At 36.1% G+C, this 14,781-nt stretch overlaps 1 protein-coding gene across 1 annotated transcript; it reads left to right on the top strand.

Moving 5' to 3' along the window:
- The first annotated feature begins 1,808 nt into the window (after positions 1-1,808).
- LOC125647335 (uncharacterized) lies at positions 1,809-4,817 on the top strand. The gene is made up of 2 exons (XM_056141977.1): positions 1,809-1,829; positions 2,790-4,817. The coding sequence occupies exons 1-2, from the start codon at positions 1,809-1,811 to the stop codon at positions 4,632-4,634; spliced, it is 1,866 nt and encodes a 621-aa protein (XP_055997952.1). The 3' UTR covers positions 4,635-4,817.
- Positions 4,818-14,781: the final 9,964 nt, after the last annotated feature.

Genomic DNA, 14,781 nt, shown 5'->3' with positions numbered 1-14,781 from the left:
TGACGAACGAGAAGGTGAAGTCATCCCGTTTGTAATAAAGTTTATTTGTTAACTTGAGCATTTATGTTCAATAAAATATTTAAGTACAAAGCAGATGTGAAAAACTCTATGGCGTCTTTCATTTCGAGCTCATTGGGATTTATCGAATCGACATATGAATGAAAATAATTATATTAATCTCTTTCTAATTTGATATTTCTTCTTGACTATCTCTATTCTTTATTAGATGATTCTATTGATCATTGGTAATAGAGAATCGAGAACAGAAACGGTTAAATTATAAATAAATGCAGTTCTTTTTCTTTATGAAAATTTTAGTTTATCTGAGTTTTGCACTCAAAAATGTCTGAGAAGGATTGTAAATTGATATCGTTTCAATTCCTGTGCCACTTGATAGAGGGTTGTTTATGTGATAAGTGGGATGGCGGAAGGCTTGGTGGGTAGAGGGGTTGATAGAGGGTTGTTTGTGTCATAAGTGGGATGGCGGAAGGGTGGTGGGTAGAGGGGTTGATAGAGGGTTGTTTATGTGATAAATGGGATGGCGGAAGGGTTTGTGGGTAGAGGGGTTGATAGAGGTTTGTTTATGTGATAAGTGGGATGGCGGAAGGCTTGGTGGGTAGAGAAGTTGTCTTGTGATACATACGCCCGTGTTCGAGTCCCGATCCAGTCACAAATTTCCCTTAATTCCTTTTCCGATTACAATGGCACCCAGAAAATTAACTCATGTGAAGTGACAAGATTCTCCTAAGTAAGATCCATTGGAATAAGAAAAACAGAGGAGTAATGTAGTAGGTGAGGAGGAGGATTGCAGTGGACATCGACCTGACTCAGTAGATATAGTAACTGACTAGTAATGTAGTGTTTCAGTGTTCGATTCCCAATCTAACCACGAATTGCTCATAATTTCTCTTCAGATAACATTTCTATGTCGATACATTCACCATCAAATTAAAATCTGCAACAAGAGCAATATTTTCTTTCTCTAAATCGTGAATGACTACAAAATTCTCTAATAATAATCAAGGTCATCTTCAGTTGTAACGTAGATAGTAATTAACCCTAGGTGAGTGTTTTCTACAGTCAAATGTATTGCCAGAAATTTTCCTGAATAATCTTGAATACGTCGCTATCTTGTTTCGAATAGTTGTTGATAATTGTACTGCACATTGTAATTGTGGTGTGAAATAATTCGGATACATGTTTATGATATAATAGTACCTACATATGGCAGTATTGTTTGGCCGAGATCTGTGGATCAATTTTGTTTAAACATCTCAAACGTTCATTCGATACATCCAGTAGTGTTGTCTTTTTTCGTGAAATGAGAGGTGGGTGTGGTACATATAGGGCGCATTTAATGATGTAATGATATCTAATGTCAGCAGCTGATTTTGCCCCATTTTCGTTATATATACATATTCCTTGTAGGTGGAAATATATATCATCATCCTATTTATCATCAGCATTATCATTCTCTTTGGAAAAATAATTTTTTTGTTTAGAAAAATATGCATTTTGGGGAAATATATTTTTGTTTAGAAAAATATGTATTTTATGTACTGTGAACGTAGCAAATTTATATGAAAATATCAACAAACATTTGATAACTTGAAAATATCAACAAAAATTTATAACTTTGAAACCACGTTACTGTTTTTATATGCTACTTTTTTTTTATCAAGGTATTACCTTAAACAATGTGATGAATTACAGGTTAGAAGGTAAAAAGAAGGAACTTTAATTAATTACCTGCAATGCAATATATATGTTGAGGATCAACAGGCATTGTCAGTCTCAAAATCGGCAGGATGTTAGCGGTATTATTATTGGTAAGTTTTGTATGCATTTTAATGAATTGTATAAAATGTCTGATACTCAGTGCATTATGCTATACAAATACTGAATTTACAGGTTACGATTCATAATAGAAAATTATACCGTGTGTAAAATGATATTAATATATTTTATTTAACATATCTTGATAATTTAGGAATTTCAAAGAGTATTTTATTAGCTGATAAATCAGAATATATTAGCACATGAATTTGATTTTATATTGACATATTATTATGTTCATATTAGATTTGCTCATAATAGAGTAACAAGTAAAATGTGCCGACATACGCTGCGTGGATTAATATTAACTCCTCCAGTTTAAGAATGTAATATTCGGATTTCATCTTGGATGAACCACATTTTCCTTCTGAGTAGCAGTTATAAATCCTTGACTGTCTTTTGAACGTTTGTCATGAAAACGGCTTCCGGCGATAATTACCAAGAATCGTCATATTACCGAGAAAACCTACACAAAAGATAAAGGGAAGTTTCTGCACGATGTGTACTGACCTGAATTAAAATATGCTACATGCCCTGCAACTCTGTGTACCTCAACAACCATCAACGCCACCGTAGAAAATAGATCGTAGTCCTAATCTTGCACGTCAGATATTCTAATGATCTTTTCTTGGTTTTAATGAAATATATTTTTTATAAAAAGACTATTGGTAATAATACTTGTGTATTTGGAAACTGATTCCAAAATTCATAACCAGTTTAATCATTCTAGACATGAATCAACTTTACGCTTGTATCAATGTTTTGTAGAATATGCCTATGTCACAATTTTTTAATTTTTTTTTTTAATTCTAAATTCGCCACTCACAATACCAGAAAAATACCGTTAATTGATAACACAGGCATATGTTACTTAATTTCAAATTGAAAGTAGTGTCAGTATATAAGTTTTCTGTTTTTATTTTAGATCTCTTTTGATATTTTTTCTATATTAGAGTGGATTTTTTCGTGGTATCCTATCGCAGACATCTTCTCATGATCCCAGTGCGTTATCATCAAGTCATGGCTCACTGCACACCCTCCCAGACAATCTCGCAAACTTCAGGAACTTCTTGCCAATAAATGTGTTTCAAAATCCTCTAAAACAACCTGGTGTTCCATTGTCGGTAGCGATACGGCAAATTAGTCCAATCAAATTTACTCCGAATTTTGACAACTCTGAAAACTTTTTGCCAAATATCCCACGTCAGGACCTCTTTCCTCCTTCCAGTGTTGAACAAAACCTGATCATAGCAAACCACCCAAACAGTTTTGGAATAACGGTGAACAACGAGCACTCCGACTGGCAAGCTAGGACTAATCATCATAACAGAGTAATTGCACCTACTGCCTTATCTAGAGAGAGGGATCTCCCGCCATGGATAGCGGATTCCGTTTCAGATAGATTCAATAATCCATTTTTGACTAGATTCCATGGTTTACAAAGACATCGCACAACTGGGTCTCCAGTAGAAAACGCCAATTTCAAGCCTTTCATCTCAGAGTTGGAGCCGAAATCAGAAGATATAAGTGATCCTTTCAAAACTGATCATCATAGACCAGGTGACCCCGAGAAACGCACAGAATCGGCATATTCTCCGGTAAATCCGGCTGAGGAAACCACTACTTTGTATCCAAAGTTTGGGGACTTTGGTCCCGAAAGTAACAAATATGTACCAGGTATTGATCTTTCATTCAGTGGAAGCATTTATGTCGGATCGGATGATATAAATACGATATTAGATACCATGTTCCAAAAACTAGGATCAAAATGGCCTTGCTCTCTCAAGCTATATCCGGTATATAAAATAATTATGAAAAATTTGATTAAAAAAGTCCTACATGGTTACATTTCTTCTGAAGAACAAGGAGAGCTTTTCGTCATGTTATGGAGAGATCTGAAGATATGTAGACACCTAAGGATGTCGGAAACGAACAAACTCGTAAAAACACTTCAAACGTTTGATAAAATTGAGTCGAGAGACAGCTTCAGTAAATCAGGAAAAGCTCAATCATTTAGGAATTTAAAAGGGAAGAAGGAATACGTACAAAAGGTTTTAAGCAAACGATACAAATTTTATGAAGTATTGAAAAGAGAATATAGAAGAAGCAAAAGCAAATCTCTAAAAGCGCCCAGCTTTCAAGCGTACCCCAAACCTGGAAAGACAAGTTCTCAGAAGTACTTAAAAAATGGAGGAGTAGGTTCTCAAATGAATTCCAAAAGTTCTCCAGAGTACTCCAAACGTGGAGAGTCAATTTCTCAACAGAACTCGAAAGGTTCTCATGAATACTTCAAAAGTGCAGAGTCAAGTTCTCAAGGATACTCCAAAAATGGAGGGTCAAGTTCTCAAAAGAATTCTAAGAGTTCTCAGGAATACTCCAAAAGTGCAGAGTCAAGTTCTCAAGGATACTCCAAAAATGGAGGATCAAGTTCTCAAAAGAATTCTAAGAGTTCTCAGGAATACTCCAAAAGTGCAGAGTCAAGTTCTCAAGGATACTCCAAAAATGGAGGGTCAAGTTCTCAAAAGAATTCTAAGAGTTCTCAGGAATACTCCAAAAGTGGAGGGTCAAGTTCACAAAAGAACTCGATAAGTTCTCAAGAGTACTCCAAAAGTGGAGGGTCAAGTTCACAAAAGAACTCGATAAGTTCTCAAGAGGACTCCAAAAGTTCTCCTGAGTACTCGAAAAGTGTAGAGTCAAATTCCCAAGAACAGTTCTATCAAAATGAAAGTTCGCAAGAGTACTCCAAACAGAGCACGTCAGAAAATCATTCCAGCGAATCCTCAGAAACAAGTGATTGATTTCTATGCTGAAATCAGACTACTTAAAATTTGTTATGAACAGTGAGTATAATGGTGAAATGTCTTTTTTGTCGTGAATCTATTAATATGTACCTTGTAAGATTTTGAACTGTTGAAGTGTTCTTAGAATTTCTATATTGTCTTATTTCATAATATGATATTTATGCATTTACCAATGTTTTGTTAATAAACATATATTTTTTCCATCGTATCTCATTTATCAGCAAACTAATTACCTACAAATGACTTTCAACACAAGTAAAAACTATATTAGATATATAAAATTACGAAAATAAGGTACAAATGAGATATAAAACGAAGGAAGCATTTGAAGAGGATAATTTCTGCAAAATCCTTCCATGATATTTCATATTTCCTATTATACATGTACGAGTGGTTAGAGCATCACGCTCAAAATCACACGGCCTCTCACCTCTGTCGGCGCGGGTTCGAATCCCGCTCGCGCAGGAAAGTGAGAAAGTTTCCCAGTTTACTTTCGGAAGGTCGGTGGTCTCTTCCCAGGCACATTGTATCTGGGTTCTCTTTTCCACCAATAAAAAACTGGGCGCCATCATATAACTGAAAGATTGTTGAGTGTAAAACTTATACGGTACCAATTGTGATGCACCAGATGCGCATTTCGACAAATAATGTCTCTTGTGGCGGAAAACATCAATCAATCAATCAACGTATTATACACACAAACTGGACATTTGACATTGATTTCGTTGTTTGCCTGACAATTCTTTGTTTCTATACTTAGTTAAACAACCACTATACCGCGTCTCTCTACATTTTTACCCTAAATGCAATACATCTAGTCAGTGTGAGGTAAAGGTTGAGAGGTGCCAATAAATTGATTTATAAAAACAATGTATGCATACCTTTGAGTGAAAGGAACGAGAGCTATAGTGAATTAAGTGATCGGAATATTGATATACGACAGGGGATGCTCACTCTTCCTAAGCACCTGATCCCACCTTTGGTGTGTATAGGGGTCCGTGTATGCCCAACTATCTATTTTGTATTGCTTATAGAAGTTATGAGAATGATCACTGTTCGTTATCTTCACCTTTCATACGTACACAACTACAGTACGGCCATCGCGGATCCCGTATTAGACCCCGCTCCCCCCGCGGTATGTTAATCCTTTCCGCGCTATCCCTCCGCGGGATTTCATCGCGGGGCAGATTTACACCGCCGCGGTGTGAAGTACCGTTATTTACCTTTTAGGACAAACTAACTGTACGATAGCTATTTCATTCGTCGGCAAAAAATGAGTACGGCTTGCTTATGGTCAGCTATCTCGCATTACATACCGGTATATTAAATAAATCATTTTAGAATAAATGAAAAATAAAATCAGGGACCTACTATAACCAGATATACTTAGGATTTAGCATATTCTAACCCCGCCCCCCCCAAAAAAAAACCCAGCATTTAATTTTGTTTTTTTTTAATAGTATTTGTATGCTACATTTAGTGATAAGGATTAGGAGCTGTGTCCTAATATGTTTTACAGTGAAAAAATAATACAAATAGATCTACAAATGACCGTATACGAGTGCAAGATTAATATGTTATGTCTGTTTTAATGGTGTTTGTGTAGATTTCGAGAATTGGTTAAAAAAATTATTAGCAACAAAATATTATTTTGTATGTTTTAAGAATTAAAAAAATGTAAATTTTATATTATGCTAAAAGAAAGATTTTTGTTTTCTCATTTCAATCGAACATCGTTTATATGTACACCTGTTGGGTCCCTGCTGCACGTGTTCTTAAAACAACACACGGGGGAGAAGACCCTTTGTGTATATGTTCAACGCGTCGAATACAGGATGTCAAAATGGTAATGTCTCTACTCCAGGGCATGCGATCTGCTTATCAGCTTACAATTACATATACCCAACAAATTTTACCAGTAATTAAACTAGGGTGTTTGTTTTTAATTCCTTCGTCAAGTGCTGGTTTCCTCGCTTACAACTTACTAATTCCTTTTATTACGGTACATATGAATGTCAGTATCATCAAAATTACTATCCAATTGCATGTTAAATCAAAATTTAATATACGCTGTAGAGGAAGGCCACACGTATACAACAGGGGTGGCGTATACCCCAAAACTGTTTTACTTGTTATCTACTTTTTGGTATTATATTACCTCCTTTAATATATGCATTGCGGTTTTTTCTCCTCTCTCTCAGATGTTCAAAGCCCCAAAAATGTAATTAAAATTTGAGAATTTGGATCCAATTAATATTTTATTTTAATTAGATTGATGCTTTATTTGTATTGATTACCAAGTGGTGTTTGTGTGGCTAGTCTAATGCTGTCTTAGCAGTTTCACGGGTAGAGCGTGCGCTGATGGAGGTCTGGGGCGTTGAAGCAGACAGGAAGTGTTATGTAACAGATATACACATACCCGATACGTTCTCTACACAATGAAACCTGTTAAGTAAGGACGTCTTCACAATGTCTAGAAGAGAAAATGTACTGTGTTAGGTATAGCTATAGGGACACCTATATAATACTCTCTTTCGAATTGGGGAAAAATGGTTTGGAGAGAATATTAATTAGAACATATCCTCACACCACTTGTCCCCTCTAATCTAACATTTTGTATCTACATCTTTCGTATGCTGCGGGTCACGTTTATGGAGACGTAACTTGGGCAGATTTTTGTCCAATGGTTAAAAATTGTCCTCACTTTACACGTTTTATCCCCCCTCTCCAATTTTATATAGAGTTTGATGATACTAGGCTTTCCTTTTCCTACTTTAATATTTGCGTGATACATGGTTTTTTAAAATATATATTTGTACAAATACATGTATAGACTTATATTCCTGAAAAATAAGTTATGAAACCACCAATCTGTGATTGATACTAACAGGGATAATCAGTTTTCGTGAAGTTACTTTTGCTGTTTCACGGGTAAAGCGTGTACCGATCGATGTCTGGGGCGTTGTCGGACTGTACACCGGACTGTGTGGGTGGTATTTTGTAACCTTTTGGATTCTATTTAGTATGATAGGTTCACCCAGTGTAAGAAGAGATATGGAATTAATGTATCTATCAGATTTTATTATTCGGTTTGTGTTTTGGAGAATATTTATTAAAACTTAACAGCGAGGGCTTAACAATGAAAACATTTCAGGCTTAAAACCTCACAAGATGCTCTGGATTGGGAATAGTATCGCCACCTAACGGGAAGCAGGGAAAGGCAACTCAGTTCTATCTGCCCTAGTAAAACATGCAGTACATTATACATCAGGTACTAAGGAAATTGTACTGTGAATTTATGATCATTTCCAGTCACAGACTTAATTGAACTGTTGCTTCATTTTCACAATTGCTGAAATGATTAACGCATGTATATTTGTATAGTTATCACAAAATACAATGCATTGGAATGTGAATATCATCTTAAAGTACATAGAAAATTACTGAAATCTGTGAACTTTATTAATTAGGCTTTGACATAAACAATTATGGGAAAGTTGAAGAATTGCATTTTTTACGATGACAGTTAATGACCATTTACTGCAGTTATTATTACTCAAAAGAAATTTTTAAAGGAATAAAAATCATTATTGAGAAAAATACACATATTTGACCAGGAGACCATCCTAACTGCAATGAAGTGAGGGAAAATGAATAGCACATGATTGACACTGCACTTAAACACAGCTAAAGTACAATTCATTAATGATTTTTTTTTATATATGTAATGGGAACATCTGCATTTATAGTGGTAACAAAATAATAAGTATTTTCCTTTAACAATTCTACTTTTAACCAACCCATTCATCACCTGTCTTTTGACATGGGATACATAGGATAATATAGCATCACACGCTGTAGAACATCGATCCGTCTTCAAAAGAATCTACAATAGTTTCCTTTATTGGCAACGAACATGTAGTCGTATATGGCCACATACGTGATGAATTACGAAAGAAGAAATGTCATGTGTCACTGTTCATTATCTTCACTTATCATGTATACACATTCAAATCTCTCTCTCTCTCTCTCTCTCTCTCTCTCTCTCTCTCTCTCTCTCTCTCAACAGTATTTGATTTATGTATACATGTATATATGATTGGGCAGCAAGTGCAATAATGATAATAAGGATAGAGCTTTTCTTCATCCAGGATTACACAGATTAGCATACCCCTAGTTTTCATTGTGCTCCTGCATTAAAACATTTTCACAACCATAACATAAGTATTTAAAATTATATTAAAATCCTCTCCATTGGTCACAGGTCAATTATAACAATAAGTAACAAAATGATTGGAAAAAAGAAAATATTTTTAAAACAAATTGATAAAATAAAACAATTAAATGGTTCTAGATAAGGATGAGGCAATGCAATGCAATTAGGTACCGGTTCTGATAAGAATATCCCAAATACAAACCATAGTTTACACCCAGAAATATGTTTAGCAATGCAATAAAGTACTGAGTAAGAAAACATGTACATACATTTTGAAAACCGGTATTAAGTTCTGAATCTTTTACTTTTTATGCCCCCGTAATCGGTGATTCTGGGGCGTATAGTTTTCAGTCTGTTCGTCAGTCTATCTATCCGCAGCATCTTTAACCTTGGCCATAACGTTTGACCGCTAAATGCTAGGGCTTTCATATTTCACATGTGTATTTTTTTTGACAAGATCTTTCTTTTGGTACCAAACTGTTGGACCATGTGACCTTCGCCATGGAGTTTGACCTACTTTTGAAAAACTTTAACTTTGGCCATAACTTTTAAATGGTTGGTGATTGAGATTTCATATTTCACATGTGTATTATTATTTTTTGTGACAAGACATTTCGGTTGGTATCATAATGACTTTGCTGCCACACGGGGGCATCAGTGTTTCACAAACACATTTTATTTCAATAAGGAATGTAGTGCATCATGTTTTTGAATTAATGCTAAAAGGTTTACCACTGACACCATACAACAATATTAACGACTGTTAAGAGGACATTTATGAGGAAATTTAAATTATTTAAGAGTATATATAAATCTTTGTACATTGTAATATGGACATTCTAAGAAGAAATGGTAACCATCAAAGATTACAAGATGGGTTATAATGATTAAGAAGATGTACATTAAAATTGCTGGTCTGATTACGAAGCTGACAATGTATGATAATCAACTCTGCGTTTTCCATAAAGTTTATCTACTTGCGGGTTCGTTTTCAAAGTCTGATTGTTAAAAGATGTAATTGAAGGTGAATTTGTTGTGTCTTCAGAAAGATTGTTCCAGTGTTTGATTGTTACAGGTACAAAACTATTCATATATGATGTTGTTCTTATCCTAGGAACAGTTTAAGATCTAGTGGTCCTAAGGGTGTACTGATGATATGATGCTCTACGAGGGCGATTCAATAAGTAACCAGCCTATCCCATTTCCGATTGACCGTGTTTTATATCTGGGTACAAAATTGTACGCGTATCTAGTCATTCTTTAATAAGATATTGAATGTCAAACATGGCTAGTGATGTAAAGGCATGCTTTTCATCTATAGTTGAGTACCATGCTAAAATTCGGTACTTGTATTTAAAAGGTAAATCAGGTAAAGAAATGCACGGCGAGTTAACCGATATTTATGGGTCTCTGCACCATCTTATGCGTAAGTTAAATTCTGGGTAGGGGAATTCAAACGCGGTAGAACGTCTTTAGAAGGTGAAGCCAGGTCTGGACGCCCACTGGATGACACCAACAAAGAAATGTGTAAGAAAGTTCGGGAGCTGGTATACTCTGATAGTCGAGTTCAGGTGGAAGAAATAGCACGGGAATTAGGCATTTCACATGGTAGCGTTTCAACAATCTTACATGATCGTTTAGGTATGCACAAGCTAACAGCCCGTTGGATCCCCAAATCCCATAGCGATGAGCAAATGGCAACCAGATCATCAGTATGCAGCGCCTTGTTGAAGCATTTTAAGTCCAAAGATGATTTTCTTTTGCATCTGGTGACTGTAGATGAGACTTGGGTTCATTATTATGAGCCAGAGAATAAAGCACAAAGTCGTCAGTGGGTAGATCCTGGGTCCCAGAGGCCAAAGAAGTTCAAGACGAAACCATCTGCTGGCAAGGTGATGACCATAGTATTTTGGGGTGCAAAAGGCGTTATTATATTGGACATTTTACTCAAGAGAAGTACAATAACTGGAGTGTACTATGCAAACTTGCTAGACCAGCTGAGAACCGCCAGGTGTTTTACTGCAACATGACAAAGAGAGTCCACACTTGCAAAGTTGTAATGGATGCTGTAGAGCGAAACGAATATGAATTAATACCACATCCTGCCTATTCGCCCGACCTAGCTCTTAGCGACTTATTCCTATTCCCAAACTTGAAAGAGGATATCCATGGACGTCATTTCCGGTCTGACGAAGAAGTCGTGACGGCAGTTGAGGAGTGGATCAATGGAAAGGACCCTGACTTTTTCAGTTCTGATGGCACTTGAACACTGTTGATCTAAGTGCATCACACTAGAGGGCAATTACATCGAAAAAGAAGAGGTGGATCTCAACCGGAAATAAATTAGGCTGGTTACTTATTGACTCGCCCTCGTACATACTTCTTACATCTCTGCAAGACAGTTTGGAGTGCATCACATAGAAGAGAATAAGTATATGATTTCTTCTGATTTCTAAAGGTCCCCATCCCAATTCAGCATACAGTTCACTTTTTAAAGAATTATGAAATGTGAAGATAACGAACAGCGATCAATCTCACAATTCCCACGAGCAATACAAAATAGAGAGTTGGACAAACACAGATTCCTGGATGTACCCGAGGTGTGATCAGGTGCCTAGGAGTAGTAAGCGTCCCCTGTCGACCAGTCACACCCGCCATGAGACTTTATCTTGATCATGAAAGGTGAAGATAACGAACAGTGATCAATCTCATAACTCCTATAAGCAATACAAAGTAGATAGTTGGGTAAACACGGACCCCTGGACACACTAGAGGTGGGATCAGGTGCCTAGGAGGAGTAAGCATCCCCTGTCGACCGGTCACACCCGCCGTGAGCCCTATATCCTGATCAGGTAAACGGAGTTATCCGCAGTCAAAATCAGTGTGCCAAGAACGGCCTAACAATCGGTATGAAACATGTCAGACAGCATTTGACCCAATGATAGGTTGTATTGAGGAACTAGATCGTTATAATGACCATAGAATTTGCGAAATGCTGACTTCAATCGAGACTGTTGAAACCCCTGTACCATCAACTTGTTTGTCAGTAGCTTGCCTCGATTGAAAAACTGACTATACACAGAACAAGCTCTTGCGTATCGAATCAGTTGAGAGATATAAACACCATATGCCGGTGATAATGGAATACAGTTTGTATTGCTACATAAATATGGGAAGTTGACGATGGAGAAGCTGAAACCATCCCGTTTGTCATACAGTTGAGTTGTTAGTTTGCCATTAATGTCTACGTTCAATAAACGGAGTAATCCGTAGTCAGAATCAGTGTGCCAAGAACAGCCCAAGAATTGGTATGAAACACGTCAGATAGCATTTGATCCAATGGCAAATAGTATTGGCAAACTAAATTGCTATAACGACCATGGAATGTGAAGATAACGACCATAGAATTTGCGAAATGCTGACTTTGAAAACGAGGCTGTTGAAATCCCTGTAACGTCAACTTGTTTGACAGTAGCCTGACTAGATTTGAATACTGATCATACGCAGAACAAGCTCTTGCGTATCGAATCAGTTCATAGATAAAAATGCAGGTGATAATGGAATCTTCACGATGGAGATCATCCCATTTGTCACTATTGTCAGATATATCGGGAAGATAGCCTTTCGTGAGGGATTGTCATCACCACCGATTCGTCAGTTCTCAAAACTTACTCTGACGTAATAATTCGGGATATTGTCAAGTGAACTTAATGGAAATATTTGAGGATAGTAGATAGAATGTCATCTGGATCAGACAGTTTTTTATCATTTAGAATTAGGAGTTGGTCAATTACCTCCTGATCTGATATTACAAGATACACTCTAACAATAGAGTGCTAAGAAGGACCTGGGCCATGTGTTAATTAAGATTAGTTTCATTATCTATTTTCGATACAGGGACGAAATAATCATCGATAGCTTCCGCTTTCTTTAATTGATGAAAGAATATATTACTTTTTAATCTAAATGATGGAGAGGGCTCCCGGGTTGTTGTTTTTTTTTTTTTTTTATCATTTAAACAAAAACGTTACGATTTAAATTCGTCACCATTTACCCGGAGAAATTTTTTTGCAGTATTTTGTTGTTTGTATTCATCAACAGATTTTCTTATAAATGAATATGACTGTTTACCGGTATTATGTTCATAAAGTTTGAGTATATATCATTGGTATCGGAACTATTAAAGACACAATCATTCCAGTCGATATCAGCAAGATTCTTACTATAAGTGTGTTATAGTGACGTCACTATTATCAGTGGCGGATTTAGAGGGGGCGCAGCCGGCGCGCGCTCCCCTAAAAATTTCAAATTTAAGGTAAATCGCGGTATCTTGTTTCGGAAAATGTACTAAACGATAAAAGAAGCAATAATTTCTTCCACTCCCAGAGAAATAAATGACAAAATCCTTTGATTTCTTGAATTACTTTATTGGGAGAACTTAATTTTTTTCCACAAAAACCCTTAAAATTTGGGTCATTTTATTAAATCAAACTGCTTAGCGATGCCAGAAAATTATGTTATGTCATATTTCTATAGCGCTTGCGGTCATATTGACCAATAGAGAAAAGGTTAATTCAATATTTACAGTTATATTATCCCCGATTTTGTACACGTCGAAATACGATTACTTCTCCATCAGTATTTGTTGAGAAGGTATTTGCACAACTTTTCAAATAATTCAAATTGACAGCCATGGAAACATACATGTACCAAGGAATGAATGCGATTTCAATTTCTGTATAAAGCTGCATCAACAAAAGGGCAAAGGGCCACAACTCTTATTACATGTGTATACACTGTACACATGCTCATGCAATTTTGCTCTCACCTGCCTATATAAAATTCTGGATTATAGAAAAAAAACGTACCAGGATCTTTTATTTCCTCACAGATTTTTAGAAGATAAAAGGTATGAAGATCATGAAAGGGTTGTACGGAATAAAATTCCAAAGATATGGACCTAACCATGGGATTCACTTTCAATATATTAAGTTCCTCCTTTATCAATTCTTTATCACTCATGTACATGTAGGCTCAATTATAAGTTATAGAAATCATATATATTTATTTCCAAGACAGAAAAAAAAATCGCTTTGGTCGATCGTAAGAATTTTTGTACATTTGAAATAAAACACTGGGGTGGAATTTGTTTTGAAAAATGAATACATTTATATGTGCATGGTTAAAGAAAGAAAGATAACTTGATTGTAGCTGTGTATTAGATGACGGCGTGATACACTTCCGTTTATTTAGAAACAATTAGGTGTTAATGAAAGGTGTACTCCTACCCTGGACAAACACGGATCCTCCTGTCTCTCCTAGAGTCCACAACTCAGGTGGTTTGTAACTTTAAGTTACCCCTCACCATTACTAACTTGTTATTTACCTTTCTGACAACACTTCACAGCATTGGAGTTATCGGCAGGATCGTTTTGCGATTTTGCATGTTTATATATTTCTCGCCATTGAGGGTGGTGGTGGTGGTGTGTGTGTTAGTAATCGTATATCATTACATTTTGAGAGAGATATTGCCATTGTCCTTTAGATTTTTTACTTCATGTCTAACCCGTTTCCTTACAGATACACACCGTGTTGTCGGGTTTTCTGATAACAATTAAAATTCACTTTTCATTCTCTGTCGGAGTTTCTGATAGAGTGATCAACAAACACGAGCATTCCTTCCATCTATTTTTTTTTATTTTTTTTATTTTTTGGTTCTTAGAAACTTTTGATAGAACTTTTTTTTTCATTTAAAATGGCGTCCTATACATACCCTGTATATAAACAGCAGCGGTGTTACAGAATTGAAAACAATTCCCGATTACATTGGCGACAAAAGGGCTTTGGCCATTGTTAGGTTGATAGAAGAGAAAGTTTGTAAAAATCACGGTCCCCGGGGGTAGGGTGGGGCCACAATAGGGGATCAAA

This window comes from Ostrea edulis, chromosome 6 (genome assembly GCF_947568905.1).
Source record: "Ostrea edulis chromosome 6, xbOstEdul1.1, whole genome shotgun sequence".
Lineage (NCBI taxonomy): Eukaryota > Metazoa > Mollusca > Bivalvia > Ostreida > Ostreidae > Ostrea > Ostrea edulis.
This window is presented reverse-complemented; position numbering and strand designations above follow the sequence as displayed.

What these genes read in the sequence shown, in the direction of transcription:
- LOC125647335 (XM_056141977.1), top strand. Translation starts at nt 1,809, where the DNA reads ATGTTAGCGGTATTATTATTG. An exon ending in TGTTAGCGGTATTATTATTG is followed by an intron (nt 1,830 to 2,789) that starts GTAAGTTTTGTA and finishes TTTCTATATTAG; the next exon opens with AGTGGATTTTTTCGTGGTAT.